We start from the raw sequence: 27357 nt of genomic DNA on the forward strand, positions 1-27357 counted from the left end.
AGTTTGTGTTCATGGGTTTCCTAGTGACAATTTTGTTTTGGGGAAAAAAAAATATCTATGAAAATTATGGATCTGCTCTAAAAATATATGCAGTTAAACACAAAGAGAAAACACACCAAATAACTGATAGGGGCTACCCCTCGGGATAGTTCATTGTCTTTCTGCATTGTTTGAATCTAATGTATTTGAAAAACCCATCAACACCCATCATTAACCAATCACCCATCCAGAAGCGTCAGAGCTCCCCAGGAGGGAGCTGGGGAACCCTCTATCAGGACATGGCCAGTATTGTCCTCATTCCAGGACCCAGTCCAATCCACCCCCAACACTCACACAGACTGAAAGAGGAGCCGGGGTGGGGGGTGTCTCATTGTAACACTCATTTTTATATAAATATTCGCAAGTCATGTTACAGAATAAGCCCCACTGGGGAAAAAGTCAAAGTTACGGTTCTGTTAACTGAGCCCTGCCTTCTAGTTGGGGTCCCAGCCTGGAGGTGCCTGCTGCTTTGGGAAGGCTGGGCCTACTTAGGGAGGCCGCTAAAGAAGCTGCCTGTGTTACCCACCCCTGAACCAACCCCCTTCTTTGGTGTGTGTTTCATGGTGACCTTCTCTGGCCACCTCTCTCTCCCTTAGTTTGGAACAGGGTTCTGTGGAACAGGGCCCAGGAATCCTGAGGGCACTTGGAAATGGGGTGGTGGTAGGGACTTAAGCCTTTAAGAGGTGGAATCTGAGGCTTGAAGGCTGAGCCTTTTAGAGCTGTGGGCCACAGAGAATTAACAGGAACAAGTCTGGGGGAATCTGGGCTGACAGCCCTTCCCTCCAGCCTAGATTCTAGGTCCCTTTTCCTGTTGGTCTACCTTTTGCTGGACCCCACATACCCAGGGTTAAGCCCTGGGTTCCTGCCTGTCCCCTTTCAGGCTCTTCTCCCTGGGACACCCTCCCCCTACAGAGAGGCCAGAGGCTAGGAACACAGCACCAGTCTGAGGATTTAATTAACCAGGAAGGGGATTACTGGGAGGGGCACCCCTGTAAAAATGTACAAAAGGTCTGGGGGATTTGTGGAAGGGGTGATAAATATGTACATGGAACCCCTTTTCCTTTAGTTCCTCCTTCCTCAGCCCTAGAAGGGCAATGAGAACTTGGGTGGTAGGTGAAAGGGAGGGGGCACTTTGGCCTCTGGCTTAGTGAGCCCTTGGGGAGGCAGGCCAAGGGCCTAGAGGCCCTTAGAGGGGGCATTGGTGCACCTTAGGTCATGAGCCATAACCTCTGAAATGACCCCCTCAGTACACACATCACATACATACACACATACATAAACACATACTCCTGCACACCCGCACACACACACACTCACTCACACACACATACATACACACACTCTCTCTCCCTTACACTTCTCTCTAGAGGCTTGGGACCTCTGTCCTACCAGTGACCCCACAGTCCATGAGATACTTGACCTTGCGGGGGTTGGGGATTCTACTCCCAGGTCCATGACTTCAAAGATGGCCATGAGACTGTGACCTTTGCCTTCCAACCCTGGCTTAAAAACTTCAGCCCTAGGACTTTGTCACAAGGTATGGGGAAAGGGGGTGGAGCTTTGCCCCTGCCCCTCACCTCTCCTCACCTGTCAGCCCGAGCTGGGCCAGGGGCTCTAGGTGGGGAACTGGGCCGGGGGGCGGGCACAAGAGGTGGTGGTGCTCCCAAAAGGGCTCCTGGTGGGGTCTTGCTTAGAAGGTGAGGGGTTCCTGGAGTCGCAGTAGGTGGTGGTGGAGGAGCCAAACGGCTGTATAGCAGAGGATGAGCAGGGTCTAGACTATAGAGGCGGGCAGCAGCCATGGCCCCTGGTCCAGTCAACTCCTCACCTGCCTCATAGAAGCGTGGTGGCCTGGCCAGGCGTGGGGGCCCTGCCAACCAGGTCGGCTCTGGGAAGCCTGCACAGCGCTCTGGCAGACTAGGGCCAAGAAAGGGGGGTGGCCGGGGCCTCTCCAAAAGCAAGTGAAGGCCCTGAGGCCCAGTGGTTGCAGCAGCGGCAGCGGCGGCGGCGGCAGCAGCAGCTGCAGCGGCGGCAGCAGCAGCGGCGGCGGCAGCAGCCTCTTCTTTCCGCTCTTCCTTTACCCGCACAGACTCTTTGGCTGGCCGGGCTCCTTCCTCACCAGCCCTGGCCTTGGGAGTAGCAGGAGAAACTCGCAGCTGGGGCCGTGAGAAAGGGAGGTCCCTGGTAGGGGTGGGGTGGGCAGGCACAAGGGGACAGAATGAAGGAATCCTGTAGTTGACAGCACTGGAGTTGGTAGGGGGCAATTGTGTGGAGGACATACCTGTCCTTCTCCTCCTTGGTGACAGAGGGTTCCCTTCGCTCCACAGGTCGCTCCTTGTCTGAGCCTGGTGTTCGGGCAGTTTCAGGGGGTCGGACCCAAGCAGGGAAGGCAAGAGGGCTGCGGTGCAGGCGGCCCCATGGGTCTGGTGGGGAGGCAAAGGCTGGTGGGGCTCCTGGGCTTTCTTTCTGGGCAAAGACGGCGCTGGAGTCTGAGTAGAAGGTAAAGCAGAAAGTGACAGGGGCCAGAAGGGGCACTCACAGAGACGGCCTCACGGGCCCAGCGTGAGCGTAAGGCTCCACTGTTGCAGCTCCTGCCCCTCATTCCCACTCTGCCCAGCACTCACTGAATGTGGGGCTGCCCAGGCCTCCAAAGGCCCCGTTGGAGAGAGCAGCCAAGGAAGCGAAGCTTGTGGGACGCCCAAAGGGATCTGTGGGAGGAGAGGGGGCTGGTCAGAGTACAGAACAGCCAGTTTTGAGCAGGTCCAAAGAAATGGTGGGGAAGAGGCAAGTCAGTAACGGGCTGGAACCCTTAGAAACGGGGTCTCCCTACACAGTTCTGGCTGCCCTGGAACTCACAGAGATCTACCTGTCTCTACCTCCCCAAGCATTCGGATTAAAGGCATTTATAACCAGCTCTTAGTGACTTAGTTTTAACAACCACATACTGGGCATTTCTTGGGCCAGGCCAGGCATTGCACAATGTTGTTTAGCCTCTTTACAATCTCCTTGAGTAAAAAGGACAATTCCCACTTTCAAATGAAAGAACAGGCTCAGAGAGGGAAAATGACTTGCCAAAAGTCATCTAGCTGTGAAGTGGCACCATCAGCCTGGAGCCTTTATGACCTTAAAAAAAATCAAATTCTTATCTACCCCTACTCCAGACACCTGAGACCTCTTAGTGGGTCTCATTTTACAGCAAACTACTAGCCTGAAGACTTCTATCCCTCCATAGGAACCTCATAGTCTTCCTAGCCAGAAACACCTTTGCCTGGGTTCAACTCTTTTTAAGCCCACCCATCTCTCTGGGAAACTTTCTTCTTTCTTCTTCTCTAGACTCTATCTCTCTCTCTCTCTCTCTCTCTCTCTTTCTATCTATCTACTTATTTTTTATTTATACAGTATTCTGCCTGTATTTGTGCCTGCATGCCAGAAGAGGGCACCAGGCCTCATTATAGATGGTTATGAGCTACCATGTGGTTGCTGGGAATTGAACTCAGGACTTTTGGAAGAACAGTCACCAGTGCTCTTAACCTCTGAGCCATCTCTCTGGCCCATGATCTAGCCCCCCTGAAACTTGCAAGTCCCCTATGCCAATGACCACAGTGTCCCATGGGTCTGCATAGCCTTCCTTCTCCACTCTCTCCCAGGTGAAACACTATCCTCTATCACTGGCTCTTTCAAAGACAGGAGTCACACTGGCCAAGTGGGAACACCCTGCCCTTCCATACACCCTCCACAGAGGAGGAAATCACACAGCTCAGAGTAGGGAGAGTAACTAAGGTCACAAAGCAAATAGAATCCTATCTTGAGCTGTTTCTTAGGTCTGATTTCCATTTCTACCTCCATGCTAAGAACAGGTTACAGGAAGCCCAAGGTTCTCTCGTCTCTTACCGATGTGGGTGCTGGGACTCAGGAAGGGTCCATGGGCCCCCGGAGCTGTTGTGAAAGGATTGGCTGCAGCATGGACGGCTCCTGGGGCAGAGAGTTAGGAGATTCTGATGAGGATGAGTGAGAGCAAGGTGGACATGGGCCTATAGGCTCTGGGAGGGCTGGCCAGACTCACCAGTCGCAGTGAAGAGGGAGGCCGGGTGGGAAAGCTCCTGCCCAGGGGGCAGGGCCCCATAGGGCCCCGGAAGGCAGGGCAGGAGGTCATTCCGGAAGTCAAGCTTGTGGGAGTCACCCTGCATGGGACATAGGGAAGCGGGACAGTGAGGAGCTAGGTCTGGCCTAGATTTTTTTTCTCCCCTTTTCTCCTGTTATTCTTAGGTCACCCCTGGCTCTTAGCACTCTACCCTAGCTACCATCCAAGGGTTGGCTGGCACCAAAGAGACTTGTGTGCTTTCTGCTACCTTTACCATGTTCTCTAACCATCCCAGTTACCAGCCAGACAATTCAGGTGCTATAGAACTGCTATAGAACTGAGACAGGAGAAAAGGCTTCTTGTTAAAAATTTTCTGAGCTTTGCTGAGGGTCACTACCCAGTGTTCAGACAAACCCTGACTCTCAGACCCGCTCTCCCGAGCCCTCCAGCCCCAGTACCTTCATCTTTTCCTGGTGTCTCAGGATCATGTAAGCCACACGAACGTGCATGGCACACCACTTTCCTGGTTTCTGTCGCCCCAGGATGACCAAAGGGAAAGGGAAGGAAAAATATTCACTCATCACCCATTCCAGGGCTGGCCCTGGGCCCAGCCTTGCCACACAGCAACCTCAATCATCATCCCTACAACTGAGGGATGACCAGCTTAATCTTAAAGCCTAAGGAAACTGAGGCTCAGAGAGATAAACTGTTTTGCCCAAGGTCCCATGGCCAGGTATATCTAAGCCCAGGTTGTGATTTAAAAGCCCTGTACCTTCATTTTATATCTGGCTGCCTTCACATCTTGAACTTAATTTTTCCCAAGCAGGACTCCACCCACCTCAGCCAAACACCCTGAAACCAGCCCCCAGCCTCATGCAGACTGAGATCCTCACCAAACTCACCCTCAAAGGTGGCCGGAAATGATCAGGGATCTGGGGATGGTAAAGGAGAGATTGGAGGCGATTCAGACCTGTTCACTGACCTGAGTGTCACATCACTACAGCACCCTTCCCACAATTGCCCTGAGACTACAGCTCCCTCAATCTATTATTGGCAGTATCAAAATCCCTTTCCCATTTCTTCTCCCATTCTAGGTACGGCTCCTCCTACATAAGATTTCTGAGCCAGATCTGAGGGAGGTGCACTGTTGGGATGGCTAGGTAGGATGGTTTCTCTACCAGAAGAAAAGCAGTTTGTCCTCTAACAGCTTCAGACATGAAAACCCTTGGGGGTGGGGGGGTGACTTTTAAGGGAGGCAGAAAACTTTAGTCTACCCTTTAGGAAACCTGTCCGGTGCTTTTTTTTCACAGTGTTCTTAGACTCCTGGGGTCTGAGACATGTGGGGAGCAGGGGAAAGACTTTGGTCACTTTATAAAGGTTAAGTTTATCTTTTCATTGTTTTATGAACAGGGCTTCCTGGTATGATGTCATTTGAGAAAAAAAATTCTGTGACTTATATTTGAAAACCCCTATAAAAATCAGTCTTGATAAAGATATGGCTCAGTAATAGATGCATGTGTGAGGCCCTAGGTTTGATGTTCAGCATCACCAAACAAACCAAAATACAAAACTACTGCCCCACTAATTACTTTATTCTTGGGACAATGTCACCAACCTTTTGGGAAGACCTGTTATACAAAAGCTCTCTCCTTAACTCCTGAGGGAAGAGCCAGGGACTCACCCTCTTCTAGTCAACTCTGCTCTCCCCTCAATATATCTTCCAACTCCCCCAAGACCTGACCTGGGCCCCCTCACCTGTGTCCCCTTCTGGGGGAGCCCGCTCAGCACTGGCCCCAGTCGTGGTGGCAGCTCAGGGTTCGTGTTCTGGGAAAGGGGAGTGTAGGGATCAGACAGGTGAGCCAGTGCCAAGTTAAAAAGGGGTCTAGAACTTCGCTGGGTGAAGGGTCAGGAGAAGGGGCATGGCTTTGCAAAAACCTGGGTCCAGAAAGGAGGGCAGGAGGCTAGACAGTTTTGGGAAATGGGAAGAGGTTATATGGGCCCAGGCTGTCTGTAGGGGATGGGAAGTCGTAGTTGTTTGCATTAGAAGCTCACCTTGGGCTGAAAGGCCCCCTGCAGGGAGCCAAAGGAGACAGCTGGCGGGAGACCCGGAGGGAGCCCGGGCACTGCGGGAGGGAAGGCCATGTACGGCTGTGGAGAGAAGGGCACTAGTCCAAGCAGGGAGCGGAGGTGCAGCCCAGGTCTGGTCTACCCATTAGCTGTTTGGCCTCCACCCTAACACCCCCAAAGCATTTTCCCAAGCTCAGGGCTCTTGCTTTTAGAGCTGAAGGACTGGACCCCACTGATACATCCATGCCCACACATCACACACCCTCACACACACTCACATTATGTCGGAAAAGGCCTTCCATCTTTCCTGGGTATTTCTCAAACTAGGGAAGAGAAGGGAAGAGTAAGCTGCCAGCCGGGGACCCAGGGCCTTCCTTCCCCTGTAGGAGACACCCTCCCTTAGGCCTCTGAGCCTCATTAGCAGCCCAAGGAGGAGCTCACCATGTGGCCGTGGGGAGGCAGCAGGCCTGGGGGGTAGGGAGTGAAGTGCTGGTGGGTGTGCTGGTGGGTGTGCTGGTGCTGGTGGTTGTGCTGGTGGAACTGGAAGGCCAGGGGCCGGGCTGAGCCCCCTGCCCCCACCACCTCAGGGCCACCCTGGGCATTCAGGTAGCGAGAGTTCAGGTCCTGGCCGATCAGGTCCTGCTCTGTGGGAGGGAGGGGAAGAAGGCTTTAACATCTGGTGCCAAGTCAGCCTCTCTGGGCCCAGGTGACTGGCCTTCCCTTTAGCATTGAGCCACTCCCTCCGCAGGCTCTCGGTCCCTGCCAGAGCCAACTGAGCCCATCCTTGGGGCCATGGGTCCCCACCACTCCACCCTGCCAGGACCCCAAACTCACCAGAAAGGGCGTTAGCGGCTGAGGCCCCAGGGTGCCCTGGCACCTGCAGCAGAGGTGGGGGTGGGGGCAGGGTGGGGCCAGGGGAGACCAAGGAGGGGTGGTGGGGTGGTGGTGGGCGCAACCCATGGGGAGGAAAGCTGTGGGTGGAGAGAGGCAGGGGCAGTGAGGGCGTCGGGGGCCGGTGGGTGAGCTGCGCGGACGAGGAGGAGGCAGATGAGGAGGAGGAGGACGAAGAGGATGATGAGGGGGGAGGCTGAGCCACGGGAGGGGCCGGGGCCTTGGGGGGCGGCCGTGAAGAGCTGGGGAGAGAAGTGGGGAGATGAGTGAGGGGGTGGGAGGTGCTAGCTCTAACAGGAGGTGGGTCAGAAGCCTGGGTAATACTGTGGCCTTGGTTCTCCAACACAGGAGATGGCAGAACTTGGCCCCCAGGGAATTCCCTGCAGAGAACCCAGTCTCAGGATGAAATGCCTCCCACACCCAACAACCCCTTCTCTTTAGATCTGGTTTTCACAAAGATGCCTCTGTCATCTCTTGCCATATGACTTTTCTTTTTCTAACTCAAACACAGCACAAAACAGAGCATTCATTTCGATGCTTAATTACAATGAGCCACCAAAAGTGCCACCCTAAGATAGTGGAAGCAGCACCACACTGTCCTTGTCCTGTGACTCAGGTAGCCTCAACTCTATGCCCATCTTGCCACCAACACCCTGGGTGACCTTGAGCAAGTCACTGCCCCTCTCTGAGCCTTAGTTTTCTCAATAATAACAATGGTGATGATGACAAACAACAATGAGGACCCTGTAACAGTAATGTCATTAACTTTTCACCCTTTAACGAGTACTTACTGTAGACCAACAGCTGGCATCTGCTCTAGAGCCAGCGCAAACCTCCAACGTGTCGGATCACCTTCCCCATGTTACTGTAGCCATGCAACCATCTGCACTACACCAATCCCTTTTCTAGAACATAGCTCACTTTTTCAGGCTGAGGTATTAACCACATTCTCCTAAGGCAGCTAACTTTGATTGTTTTGGAGTTCACCAGAGCAAGGCCTGAAGTCACCCCGTGCCCTGCTAATGATGAGTGTTCACGCTTTGGGAAACGCCGCACTCACTCAGAGTCAAGCCTCAGAAGAGCTTCAACAAAGGAGGACCATGATTCTTTCATCCCATAAGAAAGAGGAAATTGAGGTTCAAAGGGGTCAAGTGACTTGTCAAAAATCAGTCAGTGGCAGTATGAAAATGAAAATTTGAATCTGTCTGACCGACACCAAAGTCAGCACTGTTAACTGTCACGTTGTTAATTGTCACATCAAATGTCAGCATTTCCCAAAGTATGTTTCCAAGAACATTATCTGTAGCAGATGCGCCTTACACATCTGGTCTCACCAGCATATACAGTGTGAAAAAGCACAGACTGGATTGCCCTATACAGGAATGTATGAAGAGCTTAGGTAAGTCCTGAAGTAGTATGTTTAAATTAAATTTACTCTACACAGTGTCACTCCAACTTTCCAATCTCAGAATCCTCTCCCAAGCCAGCTTCTTTCCACGTCCCAGTTACAGAATGTATCCCTTCCAGATCAGATCAGACCCCTTAACACTCACCTGCCAGTGCTGAGGTCCAGGCTGCTGCCATAGGGAGAAGTTCGGAGGCTGAAGGGTGAGACTCGAAGCTGCAGCTGGGGCTGGGGTGGGGGTGGCAGACTGGGGGTAGCTGGTAAGGGTGTAGGGGATGAGACAGGAGGCCGAGGGGCTGGTGGAGGTGGTGGTTCCTTTGGGGGGAAAGGCACTAGCAGCGGGTCGGGCCCCGGGGGCTGTTCTTGGCTTCTCTCCAGGCCCGACACTTTAGGGACCACAGACAGTTTTGCTTCACAGTTCCCATTGAAGGTGCCATGAGGACCCGAGGCTGAGGGCAGGATGGTAGATATACTTAGCAGAGGTTCATGCTCACCCATGTCCTTTTCATGCTTCCATCCCAACTCTTAGGACTAACCTTTGCTGGTTGAGACAGTAAAGGAAGGGTCGAGGTCATCATCGGAGACCTAGGAGAGAACAGTTATGTTATTAAGGTTATGTTAGACCTGGGGAAAGGTCATGTTATTAAGCGTTTGGAGCCTGCCATGAATTGGTGGTGGTGGCAAGTCTATTTTATCAGCCTAGCTATGAACACAGAATGTGGGCTTTAGGGGGTTTAAGAAGGAAGTAGGTCCACTGAGGCCAAAATTCTGCTATGCCAAGATGGCAGAGATGACAGAAGATAAAAGCAAAAATGTCAGCAAACTGCTTGAGGGCTGCAGAAATGGCTAAGTGGTTAGGAGCATGTATTGCTGTTACAGAAGACTCAAGTCAGATTCTTAGTACCCATGCTGGGTAGCTCACAGCTGCCTGCAATTCTAGTTTCAGGGGAAATCAATGCCTCTGGCCTTTGCAGACATCTGTATTCACTTGTATAGATACATACACATAATTAAAAATAAAATAATCTTTTTGCTTGTTTTGAGACAGAGACTTATTATACAGCAGCCTTTGCTGGTCTTAAACTCAGAGATCTATCTGCTTTTGCCTCCTGAGTGCTGAGATTAAAGGTGTACCTCATCATGCCTGGTCTTAATAAAAATCTTAAAACAACAAAAACAAAACAAAACAAAACAAAAAAAAAAAAAAAAAAAAAAAAAAAAAAAAAAAAAAAAAAAAAAAACAAACCAGCAAAATATCCCAGACTAACTGCTGGTGCAAAACACTATCTGGCCTGCGAGATCTGTATGGCTTATAAATATTAACAAATAAACAAAACAAAACAAAAAACAATCCAAATGAAACAAATAACCCAAAACCTTTAAATTGGTGATATTCTCAGAGCTGGAGAGTCCTTGTTAAAACATAGACTTGAGGGTCTTTTGACAGTGGTCCCCATTCTCATGTGACAATAATTACTTAAAAATGGATAGGGACGGCCTCCCCCTTAGGTGGACCACAATCCTCTGGTGCACCACAATCCCTTTCCAAAAACTTTGAGAGGAGTAAAGGGGTAGAACATTACCCGCGAAGGCACAATATTTTTGAACAATCACTAATAAATGGAAATAGACCTTTCCAGGACGAGCATTTGTACTCATCAACCATGGTCTGGTGTCCTCACTGTGTTACTCTAATTATACAAAACCACCAAAGACCACAGGAAGGACCATTCAGCTCCAGGCTCACTCTGGACTCCTACAGAAAAGCTAGTGCAGCTGGGCACCGTGGCATACGCCGTTAGTCTCAGCACTAGGGAGGCAAAGGCAGGTGGATCTCTGTGAGTTCGAGGCCAGCCTGGTCTACAAAGCAAGTCCAGGACAGCCAAAGCTACACAGAGAAATCCTGTCTCGAAAAACCAAAAAGAAAAAAAAAAAAAAAAAAAAGCTGAGAAGGATGTTAGACCAGATAAGTGAACATTCAATTCTCTGATTACTCAATTACTCAGCCCTATCCATCATTAAAAACAAGGAGTGGAGGGGTGGGTATATGTTTGGAGAGACAGATCAGCAGTTAAGAGCCCTGGCTGCTCTTCCAGAAGATCCAGGTTTATCTCCTCCCACCCACATGGAGGCTCACAACTGTAACTCCAGCTCCAGGGGCTCTGACGCCCTCTTCTGGCCTCCTCAGGCACTGTACACAGGTGGTACGCAGACATACACGCAGATAAAACACCCACACACAAACTAAAATGAAAAACAAAGACCAAACCAACCAACCAACAAACAAAACCCCAGGTTAAACCAAACCAACCAACCCAGAACCAGGGCCAGCAAGCTAGCTCATCAGTAAAAGCACTCACTGTGAAGCCTGGGCACTTAATTCCCACCCCGAGAGCCTAACAGTGGAAGGAGAGAACTGACTCCCAAAAGTTGTCTTCTGACATGCACACTGTGGCCTCAACCCTCACCCCAACACCTCCTTCCCTCCCTTCCTCCTGGTTCAATATAACCCACGTCCCCACTCGGGAAGAATGCTGTGAAGTTCTTTAAACTGCAGGCCATGTAGCCATCTGTAGCAGTGCCCACCCAACAAGTCCTGCCCAACTCACCCTCTCATCCAGATCACTTTCTGCGTCACACTGAGAAGGAAAGAAAGAGAGATCAGGAGACAGAAGAGGACAGGGCCCCAATGGGAAGGGAAGGGCATTATAGGTAGGCAACACTTACTATATATCCAGCTTCCAGAGAGTGACGGGAGAAGGCCTGAAAGACCAGAGTCCAGAGGTGAGGGAGGATGACTGACCAGGCAGCTGTATACAGCTACAACTTCCAGGAAGGCACTCAAGGACACTTAAACTCTACTCTCAATCACTTTTTCTAGCTTTTTCTTTTGGGTGCTTCCCACCTCCATTCCCAACAACCTTACTATTTTCTTAATACAGCAAGTTCTCATATCTCTCATTCAAAACAACTTTTCATTTCTTTCCTCAGCAAACTTCTGACTACTTTGGGGCCCAAGACATTCTAGGGGGCTTTCCCTAACCACAACCCTCTGCCCATCCCCCAGACAGAATGAGTGGCTTCCTCATGTCACTTTCTGCAACACTTTGCCTAGATCTCTCTCCCAGGTCACTAGCTGCCTTGTGCAGCTGCTCAAACTGGTCTAGGTGTTTGCTTGTTGACTGTTTCTTTCCCTGTAGGCTGCCACCAGCTAGAAGGAAGGGCAGGGACATCTAATTTATTTATAATTCAACTAAGCGTTTTTGTCATGTCTCTTAAATTATCAACATGTCAGCAGTACACATAGCACAAGCAAAAGCAAGTGAGTTGACTGTAGTCAAGTCTTTTTCAGGCCTGGACTGGAGAGGGGGGCTGCTGTCCAATTTGTTCTGCCTTTCTCTTTGCTCACAGAAACAGGGATGGCTGTTTAGGACTGGCAGTTGCAATGCTTACCGAAACTCAATCTACAGGAGTGCTATTCTGACAGAAATTTTGAAGGACTGGGATCTGGGGCAAGCTCACCTCTTTCCTTCTTCGCTTATTGGGCCATTTGCGGGGCCTATCCCCAGGGGGCCGGCCAGGCTCACGGTCTGAGCTGTCCCCTGGTTCCCCAGTGGCCCCACTGGAGCCCCCCCTCTTCCGTTTCCCAGAATGCTTCAGCCGATGTTCTAGTCGCTCTGGGGGCTGAAGAGATGCATCCTTCTGTAGAAAAGGAGGTGGAACTTAAGTGGTTGGAGAAAGAAAAGCTCCCCAACTCTCTAAGGGTGACCAAGCTACTCAAATGCCTTTCAGGCAGGGTAACCTAGGTAGTCCCCAGAGACTAGCTGTACCTCCTCCCACCCCAGGGTGGGGCAGAAGCCAGGCTAGAGGAGCCGGTTGCTCTGGTTTGGGGTGTCACAACTGCCCCCTCAACCCTATCCTCTCTAAGGGCTGTATCCTTCTCTCTGCCCTTCTGACCCTCCTCCCAAAGACCCTCAAATCCCATTAGGACACACCTGCAAGGCCTCAAGGCTGGCAAAGCTAGCGATGGCAAAGCCATCGATCAAGTCTTCCTCCTCCTCTTCCTCCTCCTCCGGCTCTTCCTCGGCTTCACCGTCGTCTGCGCCCCCCTCTTCCTCTTCCTCCTCTTCCTCTCCACGGCTGCCCGAACCGGCAGGCCGCTTCCGAGCTCGAGGTCTCGGGGGTCGAGGCCTGGGTCGGGGCCGCCGCCGTCTCAGGCCTCCAGGCCGCTCTCCAGAAGAAGCTGACGACCAGGGCCGGGCGGGCGGCGGCGGTGACGACGAGGATGAAGAGCCGCGCGGGGCGGCCAACAAGGCCCGGGGCGCGTCACCGCCGGGACCTCGGCGGCGCCGCTGCTCCCGATCACGGTCTCGCCGCGAGCAACGTCTTCTCCGCCGCTCCCCCTCAGCTGCCCAGCCCGGGCCTGGGGCCGCGGCCGTCTCCATGGTGACGGCCCTCAGCGCCGCATCCGGAGGCGGCGGGGCCCGAAGCGGCCTGTCCACAGGCCCCGGGTCGCGAGCGCGGCGCTGGCGTTTGCACAGGGACGGGGGAGCTCCGGCTTCCTCTTTAAAACAGGATCCGCCGCCGGCCCCTGGCTTGCCCCAAGGCCAAGGCCCAGAGAGCCGGCGCCGCCCCCGGGGCGACAAGCCTGAAGGGCCCCCCTGTAGGCTGGCGGGGCCGCGACGATGAAAACTGGGCGGCCGTCCCTTTAAGGCGAGGCCTCAAATCGTCCAGCCCCCGGCCCCTTTAAGACGACTCCACAGTGTCCGGCTGGTCTAGTGCGGCGGCGGCCCCGTGCCAGGGGTCGAGGCAAGTCTCCCAGAGGAAGAGGAAGGGCCACCCCTTTAAAAGGGGCGGAAAGCACGACCTCCCCTTTAAAAGTGTCTCAAGTCCTCCGGCTCAAAGAAGCCACCCCTTTAAAGAGTCCAGAGGCCTTCCAGCAGCAGGCCGGTCCTCCTCAGGGCCCGCAGTGAAGGGCTAGTCCTCCAGGAGAGGCCACGTCCCCTTTAAGTGACGGTAATGAACTTCTGGCGTGGGAAAGGAGGTAGGAAAACTCCACTTGCCCCAATTCTTCCAGCGGGAGTTGTTTGTCAGCTTCGGCTGGTTTCCCCTTTAAGGCTGGCGTTGGAGTCGGCCGAGTTCGGCGCCCACCCCTTTAAGGAGATTTAAAGAGGTCTACGCCTCCCGTAGCCTTGAAAGGTGCAAGGGGGCGGAGCGTGCCCTCCAAAGTCCCGGATGTGAGGCAACGGTGACGGATAGAGCCGCTCTCTCTGTCCTCCGACATAAAAGACTCTTCCTCCTTTCCTCCGTCCCAGACTGACTTGTGTCTAGAAGGATCCGGAAAGGCCGCTGGGCAGCGAGGAACTCGACCGTATCCTCCTGTTGTCCTCTTCGAAGCCTCCGGCCTTTTCTCCGCCAGAACTTCCCTGCCCCTCCTCCCTCTTCCTCCTCAGCCAACGCCTCCTTCCCCTCTCCGCCTCCTCCCCCTCTCCGCCTCCTCCCCCGCCCTCCGCGGCTCAGGCGTTTATAGGTCGGCGAGAGGACGTCAGCGCGGAGGGCGGGGCCACGGCCGCCGGATGTGCCCGCCCCCGGGTCTGGGATTGGGCCGTCAGCTCAGCCCCGCCCTCCCCGGGTCTTGTGACTCGACAGGTCCCGAGTAGGTGTTTGGAGCCGTCCCGTGGGCCACCCGCCTCTTCCTGCTCTCCGCTCATTGGCCGTCGGCTGACGGCGACCAGGCGAGGCGTGGGGAGGCGGCGCCGGGGCTGGGCTGGCCGCCGGGAGGCCGGCTCCGCGAGGGTCGGCGGCGGGGCGGAGACGGCCGCCGGTTCCCTTCCCTTCCAGTGCGCTGCGGCAATAAACAGCCTGCGCCCGTGCCCCGGGTTCTCCCTCGCATTAGTTCACTTGATGTTAAGTTCTGAGGTAAATGTCTGCTATTCGATCCAGTTTGCTAAGGGGACCCGTAAACGAACAGCCAGGATTCTAGCTCGACGCGGGCCCTGGCCACTGTCCTCAGCGTTTACCGTACGCCATTCTGATAGCTGATTCTTTGATGTAGCGTTACTGTTGTGTGGGCTTGATGTACGTGGGGGTGCGAGTGCAAAGATATGCGCGCTGAGACAGGGGACAACTTTGCGGTGTCTTCAACATTTTCATGGGTGCTGGGGATCGAGTTCTGGTTGCTAGGCTTATGTGCCAAGTGCCTTTTATCAGCTGAGCTGTCCCACTGGCTCTGGCTGGTATTTCAACATGGACATTTTCTTGACAAACTCACCTTGTTTTCTTGTCTAGGAAACGGTGATAAATGCCCTGTAGGGCTTGTGCCAGTCAAGTATCTATGATACATTTTCCTAGGTCCGTGATTACAGCATTTGATCATCTTGATCAAGGCCTTAGTTTATTCCAAACCCTTTTAATTTCTATGATGTAGATGAGTTGTGTATCGGTAGCATTTTTTGGTTTTCTCCATAAATATCACCCCATAAAAGAGTTCTCAAGAGTGTTCTCTGGGCTAGAAATGTAGCTCAGAGGTAGTGTGTACAAGATTCTAGGTTTGATCCCCTAAGTACTGCCAGGGAATGAGAGTCGGGTGGGGAATCTCCAATGACTACTCCCATGTTTTCTGCAACCCTTTTTTCTTCTCTGTTCCCTTATTCTATTCCTTTGGTGACCAATATAAAAAATTAGCTAGTGTAACTAATTGACCTCAAACTCTGCTGGAGACACAAAAGGAATCAGAAACATACTGAAAACTTTATAGAAATATAGATAAAAATATTGATCCAGAAAAATTTCCCCCTCCCTGAAGGACGGATGGACAAACAGTTGGAGCTCCTAGAACTGACTGGGGTGTTCCATATCTGTCTCCTCCTCCAGGAGCAAGGCATCTAGCTCCTTCAGCCGTTCTTGCAGCAGAGGTCCCACGTCCTGGCTGGGTGCCAGGTTGGGAGTAAGGGTTCTGCTTGCTGCAGTGCGGACCCCTCGTGATGGTCGCCGGGATCGAGGAAGGCTACTATCCCGAAATTCTACAGTCCGTCGGAGCTTCCTAGAGCTGGTAAAAATCAGAGTTCCATTGCGTTCCCGGGGTTCTTCAAAAATGGTCTCAAAGGTCCTGGGCCAGGCAGGGAGAAGAGATGTTTACCAGCACGCTCCTTGGTTCAAACAGCCCTCTACTGCCCTCACACCTTCCAAGCTGCTCACCTTCTGGCTGTGGGTGATTGGTAATTCTTATTGGTATAAATTTCTTCCAAAGTAAACTCCTTCTTATTCAACCTGGAAGCAAAGAGCAAAGGGCACTGAGAAACCTTGAGCAAGGAGGCCCTGGAAAGGTGCAGGCAAAGCCTGGTGTGAATTTCAGTTTCTGGGCCATGCAGGAGTCGGAGGGATAGCTGAGGAAGTTCTAAGCATGAGCCACGTCCAGGCCAAAGTTACTCTCCAAGCCCCTGTGCTCCCCTAGTGGAGACAGGCTCCTTGGTCTGGGGAGCAGCCTGCTCTCTGAGCCTCTCACCTGACTGGTCGAGGCAGCCCCATTGGTGTAAGGTTTGGTTGTGGACGGACAGGCGTCCTCCGTATTCTGAATCTAGAAACCTTTCCCATGGTCTGCAAAAATGGAGCAGATAGTAAAAGAAAGGCATAGGCTCAGTCCTCAGCTGGCTCCTGTCTCTCTACTCATTACCTTGGTCTCTGGGTCAGAAAGCACCTTGTCCTTTGAGGCTCTTAACTCCTTCCCCTTGGTTGAACCCAATCTGCAGAGATGGTCAACAGTCAGGGACAAGGGAACACACAGCAATACACCCGTCTTCTGTCAGGAGTTACTGAGCGAAGGAGGCCTGGCTCAGGCTCTGGCCAGGGCTTCCAGAGGGTTTATTGAGAGCACTACCTGGAGTCTGCTGGTTCGCAGAAGAAGGAAGTGGATGCAGTGGATGAGCAAGATGTAGTGAGAGAAGGTGAGACTCCCACTCCTCCAAGAGGGAAGACCTCTTTCCGGAGACAGGGCCGAGGAGGTGGTGGGGTCCGGGCCATCTCCCCACAACCCACAGTATGTCTCCGGGGCCTGGCCTGGCCTGGCTGGGATGGAACAGGAGGCCAGGTACAGCTGTCTGGGCCAGGGGCCTCCAGATCAGGGCAGGAGTAGCTTCGGCCCAGAGATAACTTAGGGACAGGTGCTGGGGAATTGTCCTGAGTCCGCCACTGGCGGATAGGGGGCCGGGGGCTGACAAATGCAATTCTGTCAACAGCCTTGGACCGCTCAGCCTCCGAGATGGCAATCTTCAACTCCAATTTCACGGGTGATGATTGGGGTGGAGGTTGTGGTGTTTTGTTAGGTGTGAGGAAGATGTCCGCAAAGCTCTCAAGTTTCGATCGGACGGAGCGGAAGAGAGGAGCCAAGCTCCAGGGACTGAGACGGGGACGTAAGAGGCTGGACAGTGGTGGGGTCAATGGGACCTCCAGAACAGGATCTGCAGCTGAGGAGAGGAGAGGGTCACAGGTGGGCATTCCTCACCCTCAGGTGACTGAAGCACCACCTCTTAAGCCTCAGTCTCTTCCCCTAAACACTAATCTGTCTCTAGAGGAGTGAACCTGCTCCTAAAATCCTGTAATAGGATTGCCTAATGCCCTAAGCCCTGGAGTTGATCCCTAGTACTGCACTAGGGATCCCCCCCAAACTTCTGAGGCCCAAATCCAATTTTTATATATCCTGCTCTGCCCTGGAAGGGGTTAAACCCTACCCACAGTTCTGCCCCTGCTGTTTTAAGCTCACGGTGGCTATTCCAAACTCTTTGAGTCTCATTCCACTATTCAGGTCCTTACCTGGGACTGGACTCTCTGGAGGGCCTGCAGGCAGTGTGGACGGTTGGAATGGAGGTTCTAGTTCACTGGGGGTAGGCACCGGCTGATGAACTTTTGTCATAGGCTCAGTTCTGGGGTGAAGGGACAGAGTAGGAGTTGGGGGTGCTTCTAGGTCCGGATCCCTTCTAGGCCAGTTCCCCTGCTCCTTAAGGCCTCTGAAGTTGCTGTAAAGAAGGATTAGACAAGTAAATCCGGATGCCCCCAGCTCTGGGTATCTGGATGATAGCTTTAATAATCCCTTCCCCACCTTCTCACCTTTGTGCCGGGACAGTGGAGGTGGGCCCATCTTCAGCAAGACTCTGGATATAAACGGGGAGGGTGGTGGTTTGAAAAAGAGGTTAGCCATCTTTGGCTTCTTCAGCTCTCCATGTCCTAACTCAATCCCCAGATACCTGCTTGGTTGTATACACACCAAAAAAATTTTTATATTCTTTACTCAAGTAGTGTCTACCGTATAAAATTTTGCTCTCATTGGGGTGGTGGCACAAGCCCTAGATCCCAAAACTTGAAAGGTAGAGGCAGGCTATAAATTGGGCTAGCCTTGTCTACATAGTAAATTCTAGGCCACCCAAGTCTACATATTGAGACCCTATCTCAAAAAAACAAAACAAAAAAAACCAAAAAACAAAAAAACCAAAACCAAAAAAAAGCTGCTGTCTTCACCTTTACAGAAATCCCCTCCCCAGCCTCATGTTTGCCCTAGCTGGACCCAGAGAGCTTCACTGTACTTTCTACCTCAGCTGGTTGTCTGCCGCTGGCAATGTTTTCCAGTACCACCACCAGGGTGGGCTGGGGGACCTGGTCCTTCTTTTGTGAAAGGCTCTCGTCTGGGCCAGGGCCTGTCCTTGATCGAATCCTTGAGGTGGGGGAGGACTGGTGGATGCGACTCAAGGGCTCTCGACACAAAGGCAGCGGGTCAGGCCTAGGAAAGAACAGGAAGATTAGTGGGCGCAGCTGTGCTCTCCGCCTATCCCCCTCCCCTGTCACACTCACCTGGCTTGCAAGGACCACTTGGCCTGCTGGGCTGGTGAAGCCGGTGAGTGCCTGCAGACGGAATCCCGATGATTGCTGTGGCTCAGTGGGCTGGAGGTATCCTCCTGGCGTGCCAGGGGCACCTAAGAGAGGAAGAGCTGGTAAAAGCAAGCTCGTGCCTGTCACCCCAGCACTTGTGAGGACTGCTTTGGGTTCCAGGTGAGCCTGGGCAAAGAGGTGAGACCCTGTCTCAGTAATGCAAAGCAACAAAAAGCAGAGCAATAGAAAGAGGCCACCAAATGGGGTCTTCTGTGTCTCAGTGTCCCCAGCCACAGAGGTGACTTGAATTCACTCAAATCCCTAAAGGAGGTGATCTGGTCTGAATTAGGGGTGAGATTAGTAGAGTCAGGAGCTAAAGTGTGAAATGTAAGTAATCTTCTCAGCCAGGCTCCGGAGAAACAGAAAAAGAGGCATTTTCGCATCTCTGCCTTGTAGCCAGACACCGCTAGCATGCTTCCCAGGGGGACAGGGTAGTCAGAAAAGTTCTCATACTCAGTAGAATGTGGTTCCAGCTCAGTGGAGGTGGGAGGTGGGGGTAGGGCCACGGACACAGACACAGGAGTTATCCCGGAACCATGAAGAAGTTTTGCATCATGAAGACCGCTTTGAAGGTTGGCTTAAGGGATCTGGTCTGACTTTAGTACTGGGGCGAGGGGTGGAGAATAGGGAAGGGGGAGGGGTCTTTCAGTTAAAGGGCTCACCCTGTTTGTAGCCATGACATCTTCCAGCACCACGGCCAGGACCCGCCGAGAGGCCTTTTCCAGGGATGAAGGGGTCCCCACGGGCTGCAGCCTCGGTCTTTTCGGGCTCCTGGCTTCCCATACTGCTCGGGCGAGGGGCTGACGGCACAGGCTTGGCTGTCTAGAAGGGCTGGAGAGGAAAGGAGACAGTTGCCTGAACCTGTTGTTGGCTCTGTTGTGGTCAGGATCCCCGTCTCCCGGGCTCAAGACAGGCAGGCGGGGTGCGCTCTCACCTGGGGTCCCCAGGCAAGTCCATGGGGGAAGCGGCGGTTCCGGGGAGTCCCTGGGGGAGCCCAGGCCGAGGCCTGAGGTAAGCGGGGAGCAGGGGCGTGGGTAGTGAGGGCCAGCTCCTCCCCCGGGACTCCGCCCTTCATAGTCCGCCGGCGGCTCCCGGTAGGCCAGAGGCCCTTGCTCGAAAGGGCGCCCCCGGCTGGCCGCTCGGAGCCGGGTCCTCCTGCTGCAGCTGCCTAGATCCCTCGGGCCCTGCCGGGCACCTACCGCGAGACTGGGTGGCGGAGGTTACGGCTCTCCCACCGCTCGAGCCTTCAGGGACCTTTGTCCCTGGAGATGCCCCCCTGAGCTCCTGGGATCCCCTGGGATCCCGGTCCTGGGAGGCTCCGTTTCCGCTAGAGTCCTCCGCGGTCCTCGCCCCACCACACAAGAGCTCCAAAAGAATCACTCCACACATTAACCACAGCCCGTCCTCCTATCAGGTCGCCAGACCGGTCTCCGTGGGAAACCCTACAGCGCGCTTCTCCCAGACGGAAGCCGCGGGGCTCGCCGCCACCCGGCTGCGGCGGAACGAAGTTCCCCTCGGGGGAGGCCCAGGCTCATCACCGAACCCAGTCCGGATCCCGGGGTACAAACTGTCAAACCGACACCCCATTCACTCCAGTCCCGGAAGGTCCGGCCCACCGCTAACACTCCACCCCACGACCCCGCCCGCTTGGATCCCCGGCCCGAGTTCTCGGGAGCCCGGGACTGTGGGTTCAGACGTTTCCTCCTCCGCCCGCCTCTCCGTCCTCTCTCCAACCCGTTCCCCCTCAACTCTCACCCCTCCCCCGCGCCGCTCACCGCAGCTTTCCAAGGGTCCGGGATCTCCGACAGCTTCCACCTCCAGCTTCTTTAAAGCCAGCCTTACGCAGCGCCGTCCAACCGCCAAAGGCCTTCTTGTCTATACCTTGGGCACCGCCCAATTGCCAGCCCTGATCTTCCGGGGTTGGGAGCGACTACGTGAAACCGCCTGGCGGCCATGATAGGTAGGGGCAGAGACGCTCAATTGGTACAGCGCCGCCATTACGATTGAGGGCAGTCCGGTTTCGACAATAATGGCCCGAACGGCATCATTTTTCAAAGGCCCTCAGCGGGCGACCACTGGGCCACGTTTGGACAACTGTAGTGAAGCGAAAGCTTCCTCGCCTTCCGTATTTTCTTTTCTTGTTCCGCCGCCAGTAAACGTCGATCGAATGCTAACGGCTTGAGAAAGTCCCATTCCCTTAGGCTCAGGTTGAGGCTCTGGGAGTGGGGGGAACGGATGGGGCAGGACCCCTGAGGGTCCCAGGTTAAGGATTAGGGCTGGTGCGGCCTCTGGCTTCCGAGTGGCCGGGCAGAGCCTCCGTGGGAAGAAGGCCGGTTGCCGTGCTTCGTTCACTGGCGTGTGTTTTCTTCTTCCTAGGTAGTGTCTGCGGGCCACTCTGAAGCTCCAGGATAAGCTCCGCTGCAGGCGGCCAGCCTGGGATTGCTCGAGTGGGTTCTGTGTGCCTTCTGGGCTCGCAAATGTGACTCTTTGAAGAGGGGCCTGTCCTATGCAGGGGGTCAGGTACTCTTTAGGAATAAGTGATAAGGAGTAGAATCCTAATGCTTGGAGAGCTTGCACCAGTGGACCTTTTATTAGGAGCTGGGATTTTGGTGGGGAAGAAATTGGCATTTACTGGGGTTTTGCGCTGTGAATGTGCCTTCATCCTAACTACCGTAGGACTGCCTGTTTCAAGTGTGTGTGTGTGTGTGTGTGTGTGTGTGTGTGTATGTTGGCACGTGTTGGGTGTCTTTTGCAATTGCTCTTTTTGAAGAAAAAAATTACTCACTCCTGTAATCCCAGCACTCAGGGAGGCAGAGGCAGGTGGATATTTCTGGGTTCGAGGCCTGCCTGGTCTACAAAGTGAGTCTAGGACAGCCAAGTGTACACAAAGAAACCCTGTCTCAAAAAAACAAAAACCAACACAAAACAAAAAAAACTTCTTAAAAAGTGTTTTTATTGCCAAGCAGTGGTGGTGCACACGTTTAATCTCAGCACTCAGGAGACAGAGGCAGGCAGATCTCGGAGTCTGAGGCTAGCCTGGTCTACAGAGCTAGTTCTAGGACCATGAAAGCCACATACATACACACACACACATACACACAACCTGTCTTAAAACACAACAGAAGGATGTTGTGTGTTGTATTAGTTAGGGTTATCTAAAGGAACAGAACTGTTAGAGTGAACACACATATATGGAATTTGTCAGAGTGGCTAGAACGGTGGCTGTCTCCTGACAGAAAGGCCAAGGAGCCAGTAGTTGCTCAGTTCACAAGACAGTCTCAACCTGCCACTGGTTTCCAGGGAACTCCTACATTAGCCATCCTGTGTGTGTTTATGTGTGGGGGCACATGTGACACTGTGCATGTATGGAAGCCAGAAGACATATAAGAGTTGTTTCTCTCCTACCTTGTGGGTCCCAGGGATAAAACTTAGGTTGTAAGACTTAGTTTTAAGCACATTTACACTGAACCATTTCCTTCAAGTTGACAAGAAAATTAGACAGTGCAAAACTTGATTTTATTTTTCAGCAGAGGGTGAAAAAGATGGCCATCACACTGGTGATGGTGGCACAGGCCTTTGATCCCACACTGGGAGGCAGAGGCAGGCTGATCTCTGAGTTCAAGGCCAGCATGGTCTACAGAGCGAGTTCTAGGACAGCCAGGGCTACACAGAGAAACCCTGTCTGGAAGAAAAAACAAAAAAAGATGGTATGCCACAGTTCTGTTCCATACACTTCAGAGCTGGTGAGATGGGTTGCTCAGTGGTTAGAGCGTTTGTGTTACTCGCCACCCTCTGTAACTCCAGTTCCAGGGGACCTGGTGCTACCTTCTGCCCTCTGTGAGCACTGGGCATTCCTGTGCGCACACACACACACAGGCAGAAAGGAAACATACACTTTAAAATATAGACTTTTTTAATTAATTAAGTTCTTTGACAATTTCATGTCTATACTGCGTTCTGGCTACTATTTCCCTAACCCTCTCATATCTCCTCTCACCCTCAACACTCAATTTCCTCTATACCTGCCTCCTTTCTGGGTAGCCTTCGCTGTCCTGGAACTTACTCAATAGACCAGGCTGGCCTCAAACTCAGAACTCAGAGAGCCACCTGCCTCTGTCTCCCCAGTGCTGGGATTGAAGGTGTACACCACCTCCAAACCTTGATAGGCCCATTCTTGTGCAGAACAAATACACTTTTTTGACCTTGAACTCCGAATTCCCGGTCTGCCTCTCAAATGTTAAGATGCCAGGCATGTGCCACCATACCCTGTGAGATAGAGTCTTGCTATGGAGCTGTATTAGTCAGGGTTCTCTAGAAGAACAGAACAGATGGCGTAAATCTCTATGTGATGGATATTCTTGTACCTGACTACATCTGGAATCAACTAAAACCCAAAAATGGAGGGGCACACTTTTGAGGGAGGTTTGCTTAATTTGAAGTGGGAAGATCCACTTCTAATCCAGAGAGCTGAGGTAGGAAGACGTGACTTTAATCCTTCCTTCCACCATGTGGATTTTGGAGATTGGATTCAAGTTGTCAGGTTTCCACCAAGTATCTTTACTTGCTGAGCCATCTCACCAGCAGATTCTCTGAGTATAAAACTATCACTGTAATCTTAGTGCATTTCCCTCAAAAGAAATCCACACCTCTTGGCCATAATTTCCCTCACTCATCCCTTATCAGGTTTCTCTGTGTAGCCCTAGCTATACTAGAATTCATTCTATAGACCAGGCTGGCCTTGAACTCAGAACTGCCTACTTCAATCTCCCCAAATGCTGAGGCTAAAGGCATGTGTCACCATCTTCACCCCCCTTGACCCCCAAGATATAGGAAATGTCTTAATCACCATACTGGCTAGTTTTATGTCATCTTGACACAAGCTGGAGATATCAGAGAAGAGGGACCCTCAACTGAGAAGATGCCGCCATGAGATGGGCTGTAGGCAAGCCTGGAGGACATTTTGTTACTTGGTGATTGATGGGGAGGGCCCAGCCCATTGTGAGTGGTGCCACCCATCCCTGGGCTTGATGCTCCTGGGTTCTCTAAGAATGCAGGCTGAGCAAGCCAGGAGGATAAGCTGGTAAGCAGTGTCCTCCATTGCCTTCGCATCAGTTTCTGCCTCCAGGTTCCTGCTGTGAGTCCCTGTTCTGACTTGGTTTGATGATTAAATATGATCTGAAAGCATAAAATAAATAAACCCTTTCCTCCCCAAGTTTGGTCATGGTATTTTATCATAAGAAGTAGGGTTGAAGTACCCAGGAAATTATAAGGCACATCTGGAAAGGGTGTGGGTTTCTTATAGGAAAGTCACACAGTAGCCACTCAAGTTACATCTTAAGGGGTTGCTGAGAAGCCTTTCCCCATTAGTCTTTTTGGTAAATGAGGTCATAGGCTGATTCCTGAGGTCTGATAAGGTAACAACACAGGTTGACGTATGTGGGGACAGGGATAGGATCTGGAGAAATGGCTTTAGCAGTAAGAGCACTGGTTGTTCTTTGAGAAGACCTGGGTTCAGTTCCAAGCACCTACAAGGCAGCTCACTGTGAACTCCAGTCCCAGAAGGTATGGCACCCTCTTCTGGCCTCTCCAGGCACTGCATGAATGTGGGTGGTAATAAAAATAAAACTGGCTGGACTTGAACTTAGAAATCTAAATATATTTAAACTCTAGTTGGAAATAAGATTATGGAACACTTAAGTCAGCCTATCTTCCAGTGGTGCTGTTGTTATGAGAGGAATTGTTGAATGAAAACTCCTGCCTCTGCCGCCTGGGGGCTGGGGTGGAAGGTGTGGGTGAACCACCACACCCAGCTGTGGTGACTTGAATAGGAATGCCCTGCTCCCCAGACTCACGTGTTGGGATGCTTGGCCCATAGGGAGTGGCAATACTAGGAGGTGTGGCCCTGTTAGAGGAGGTGTGTCACTGTGGGGTTAGGTTTTGAGGTTCACGTGCTCCAGCTATGGCCAGTGTGGCACACAGTCCCCTCCTGCTGCCTGTCCATCAAGAAATAGACCTCTCAGCTCCTTCTCCAGCACCGTGTCTGCCTGCACGCTGCCATGCTTCCCACCATGACAATAATGGACTGGACCTCTGAAACTGTAAGCCGGCCCCAAGAAATGTTCTTTTTTATAAGAGTTGTTATGACCATGGTGTGTCTACACAGCAATAAAACCCTGAGACCACAACTTTCTCAGCAGATGCTCTTTCATCTCGGTTAGCCAGAGGCTTTAGTCAGACCCAGGAGTGAGGACTCCTCCTTCCTATGCCTCTGTAAGTTTCCCAGTCCCCGCCCCCCTTGGAAAACTACTCCTGTACCAGATGGGGGGAGGGGCCTCTCTGAATATAGATTTCCACACAAGTCCTGTGTCTTGAATAACAATCTCCCATGCTGTTCTAGGTTCACATACAACTACACCCCCTCATCTCCCAAAGACAATTTCTTTTTTTTAATTTTTTTTTTTTTTTTGGCTTTTCTAGACAAGTTTCTACATAGTCCTGGACACTGGTACTATGAGTACCATTAATAATGAGTCCTGGTACTCATTATTTAGACCAGGCTGGCTTCAAAGAGATCCAAGGTCCCTTGTTTTACAAAAAGTAAGAGTAAGCAATTAAGACGGAAGAAGACTCAAGAACCTTGATGCAGCCACATGTGACAGCACACGCCTGTCACCCCAATATGTGGGAGGCAGCACGAGAGTCACCATGCATTCAAGGCCAGCCTGGGCTACACAGTGAGACCTTGTTCGAAAGAAAACTTTACCTGTGATACAGCCTAGTTAAGGGAAAACCCACTATGGAAGTATGGCAAGAGCCTGCCTGCAGCCGGACCTTGCTTCAGGGATTCAAGGCGATAACGTATCCATGCTCAGAAGATGCTGCCTCTGTTCTGGCTGAGACCCCATCTTACAGCACTATGCATTCTGCTTCATTTTTGTGTTTTTTTAAGAGCACCGTGGATGGAACCCTGGGTCCCATGCATGCTGGGTGTGGTGGCTTGAATAGGTTTGGCTCCACAGACTCATGTCTTTGAATGTCTGACCCATAGGGAGTGGCACTATTAGGAGGTGAGCTCTTGATGGAGTTTGTCACTGTGGAGGTAGGCTTTGAGGTTTCTGGTTCGTGCTCCTCCTGGCTGCATTTGGATCAAGATGTAGAATTCTCGGGTCCCCTAGCACCTGTCTGCCTGCATGCTGCCATGCTTCCTGCCATGCTGATAACGGACCAAACCTCTGAAAATGTAAAGCCAGCTCCAATTAAATACTGTCCCTTGTAAGAGTTGCCTTTCATGGTGTCTCCTCACAGCAAACATTGTACCACCACACCATACCCTCAGCCCTTGTACCTACTTCTTTCAGAAAGCTCACCTGATCCAGCACCAGTTTCTCTATGCAGGGGACATAACCTACACCTTGTCCCAACTGTGGCTGTGTTTTCCACCTGAGCCTGTTCATGCACAGACTGTGGGTGCCACCAGGCCTACCTCTCCCTATGGCCAACCACCGTCAAGCACTTTCGAGGCTGCCTATAATCTGGAGCTCAGTATGCCAGCTGGGAAACTTCAAACAGAGATGTTCTGCTGGTGCCCTAGCCATGGGTAGGGCATCTGCCATGGAGGCTCCTGCAGCCAGTCCTAGGTGTGAACACACGTAAGTGGCAAACAGGGCTTGGCACGCCTATGCAGAATTCAACTTCTGCTTCTCCCTGACTCCCTCCTGCTCAGCCACGGCATATGGCTGATGAGAGGTTGTTAGGCTTTGAATATGAGCTGTCTGCCCATAGGCTCAGTATCGAATGCTTGGTCCAAAGCTAATGGTGCTATTTTGGCAGGTTCTGAAAGGTTTAGAAGGTGGGACCTGGCTGTGGGTGGGACCTTGGGGGTATGTGTTCCTGACCCTTTCCTATTTCTCTCTGCTTCCTGTCTGATGTCAAGGGAACAGCCTCCTTCTACACATGTTCTTGCCTCCATAACGTTCTGCTCAAGTGCATGAAGGCAAGCCACCATGAACCAAACCCTCGGAAACTGTGAACCCAAATAAATTCACCCTCCCTTGTTTCTGTCAAGGATTTGGGCATGGTGATTACAAAATACTAACAACCCTGTCCTCGTACCACACCAGGTGCGAGGACACGGGGGAGAGCTTCCAGAGGAAGTATGCCCTGAGAGCCCACTAGTCCCCGGGTCTAGCAAAAGGGAGGCAAAAGACTGGGAGACTTCCTGGGTAGTCCCTGTACTAAGGAATTCATCTTTCAGGTAGTTCCAGAGATGTGGTGTGGGGGGCCTGGGCCAGGAGCTATGAAAGAACTCAAAATGAAAGCTATGTATGTTGTGGTTGATACGGAGCTACTGTGTATCAAGTGTTAATTGCTTACTCCCTGAGATGTTCTGTTCTACCAGCAGAGCTAGCTGGGACAACATGAGGTCCTGTCTGGAAAAGAAGAAAAGGCAATTAAGTAGTTTTTCTACTTCTCCCTAGGACTGATATTGCTTGTCCTAGTCTTGGTTTATGGTGAGGTGACCCCTCGGGCAAAGGTTAGGGTCCAGGCAGTCTGTGAAATGAAAGTGCGTTAACATTTAAGGTTGCATTTCTAGGTACTGACAGTCGATGACCATGATCCATGGAGTGAATTTTTTTTTTTCTTGAACTAGTGGGGAGTAGGGGGTGGGGAGGAATATTTATTTTCTTTCTTTCTCTCTCTCCTTAATTTATTTCTTTCTCTCTCTCTTTCTGGTTTTTCTCTGTGTAGCCTTGGCTGTCCTAGACTCGATTTGTAAACCAGGCTAGACTTGAAATCTCACAGAGATCTGCCTGCCTCTCCCTTCCAAATGCTGGGATTAAAATTGTGTACCACCACGCCTGGCGGGAGTGAATCTTTTTTTAAAAAATTACTTTATGAACACGGATGCTCTGCCTGGCTGTGTGTGCACCACAGGCGTACCTGCTGCTGGTGGAGGACA

General features: G+C 52.2%; 2 protein-coding genes across 3 annotated transcripts; both read right to left on the reverse strand.

Annotated features, from left to right (window-relative positions):
- Positions 1-1242: 1242 nt before the first annotated feature.
- Positions 1243-13906, reverse strand: Fbrs (fibrosin). The gene is made up of 18 exons (XM_055627426.1): positions 12476-13906; positions 12003-12182; positions 11208-11243; positions 11090-11119; positions 9017-9065; positions 8629-8929; positions 7019-7317; positions 6626-6828; positions 6463-6507; positions 6170-6265; positions 5873-5941; positions 5020-5049; positions 4576-4647; positions 4100-4217; positions 3928-4008; positions 2661-2744; positions 2318-2525; positions 1243-2217 (listed from the first exon to the last, which is right to left on the reverse strand). The coding sequence occupies exons 1-18, from the start codon at positions 12923-12925 to the stop codon at positions 1623-1625; spliced, it is 2946 nt and encodes a 981-aa protein (XP_055483401.1). The 5' UTR covers positions 12926-13906; the 3' UTR covers positions 1243-1622.
- A 1304-nt stretch (positions 13907-15210) lies between these two features.
- Positions 15211-20266, reverse strand: Prr14 (proline rich 14). 2 transcript variants are annotated; one of them, XM_055627427.1, is made up of 12 exons: positions 20174-20266; positions 19333-19404; positions 19061-19229; positions 18321-18442; positions 18063-18249; positions 17583-17626; positions 17289-17491; positions 16357-16942; positions 16153-16222; positions 15985-16076; positions 15678-15749; positions 15211-15588 (listed from the first exon to the last, which is right to left on the reverse strand). In XM_055627427.1, the coding sequence occupies exons 2-12, from the start codon at positions 19353-19355 to the stop codon at positions 15312-15314; spliced, it is 1845 nt and encodes a 614-aa protein (XP_055483402.1). In that variant the 5' UTR covers positions 19356-19404; positions 20174-20266; the 3' UTR covers positions 15211-15311. The 2 variants fall into 2 exon arrangements, with proteins under 2 accessions (XP_055483402.1, XP_055483403.1); XM_055627428.1 differs by lacking the exon at positions 19333-19404 and having other exon boundaries at positions 20174-20235.
- Positions 20267-27357: the final 7091 nt, after the last annotated feature.

This window comes from Psammomys obesus, unplaced genomic scaffold (assembly GCF_907164565.1).
Source record: "Psammomys obesus unplaced genomic scaffold, mPsaObe1.curated_primary_1811, whole genome shotgun sequence".
Lineage (NCBI taxonomy): Eukaryota > Metazoa > Chordata > Mammalia > Rodentia > Muridae > Psammomys > Psammomys obesus.

Excerpts from the sequence above, each read along its gene's own strand:
- Fbrs (XM_055627426.1), bottom strand. The coding sequence starts at position 12,925 with ATGGAGACGGCCGCGGCCCCAGGCCCGGGCTGGGCAGCTGAGGGGGAG. Across the intron at positions 4,009-4,099 it reads CTCCCTCTTCACTGCGACTG|GAGCCGTCCATGCTGCAGCC; the intron begins GTGAGTCTGGCC and ends TCTCTGCCCCAG. Across the intron at positions 2,745-3,927 it reads GAGTCCCAGCACCCACATCG|ATCCCTTTGGGCGTCCCACA; the intron begins GTAAGAGACGAG and ends CTCCTCCCACAG.
- Prr14 (XM_055627427.1), bottom strand. The coding sequence starts at position 19,355 with ATGGACTTGCCTGGGGACCCCAG. Across the intron at positions 17,492-17,582 it reads TCCACTGTCCCGGCACAAAG|CAACTTCAGAGGCCTTAAGG; the intron begins GTGAGAAGGTGG and ends CCTTCTTTACAG. Across the intron at positions 15,750-15,984 it reads GGGCTGCCTCGACCAGTCAG|GTTGAATAAGAAGGAGTTTA; the intron begins GTGAGAGGCTCA and ends CTTTGCTTCCAG.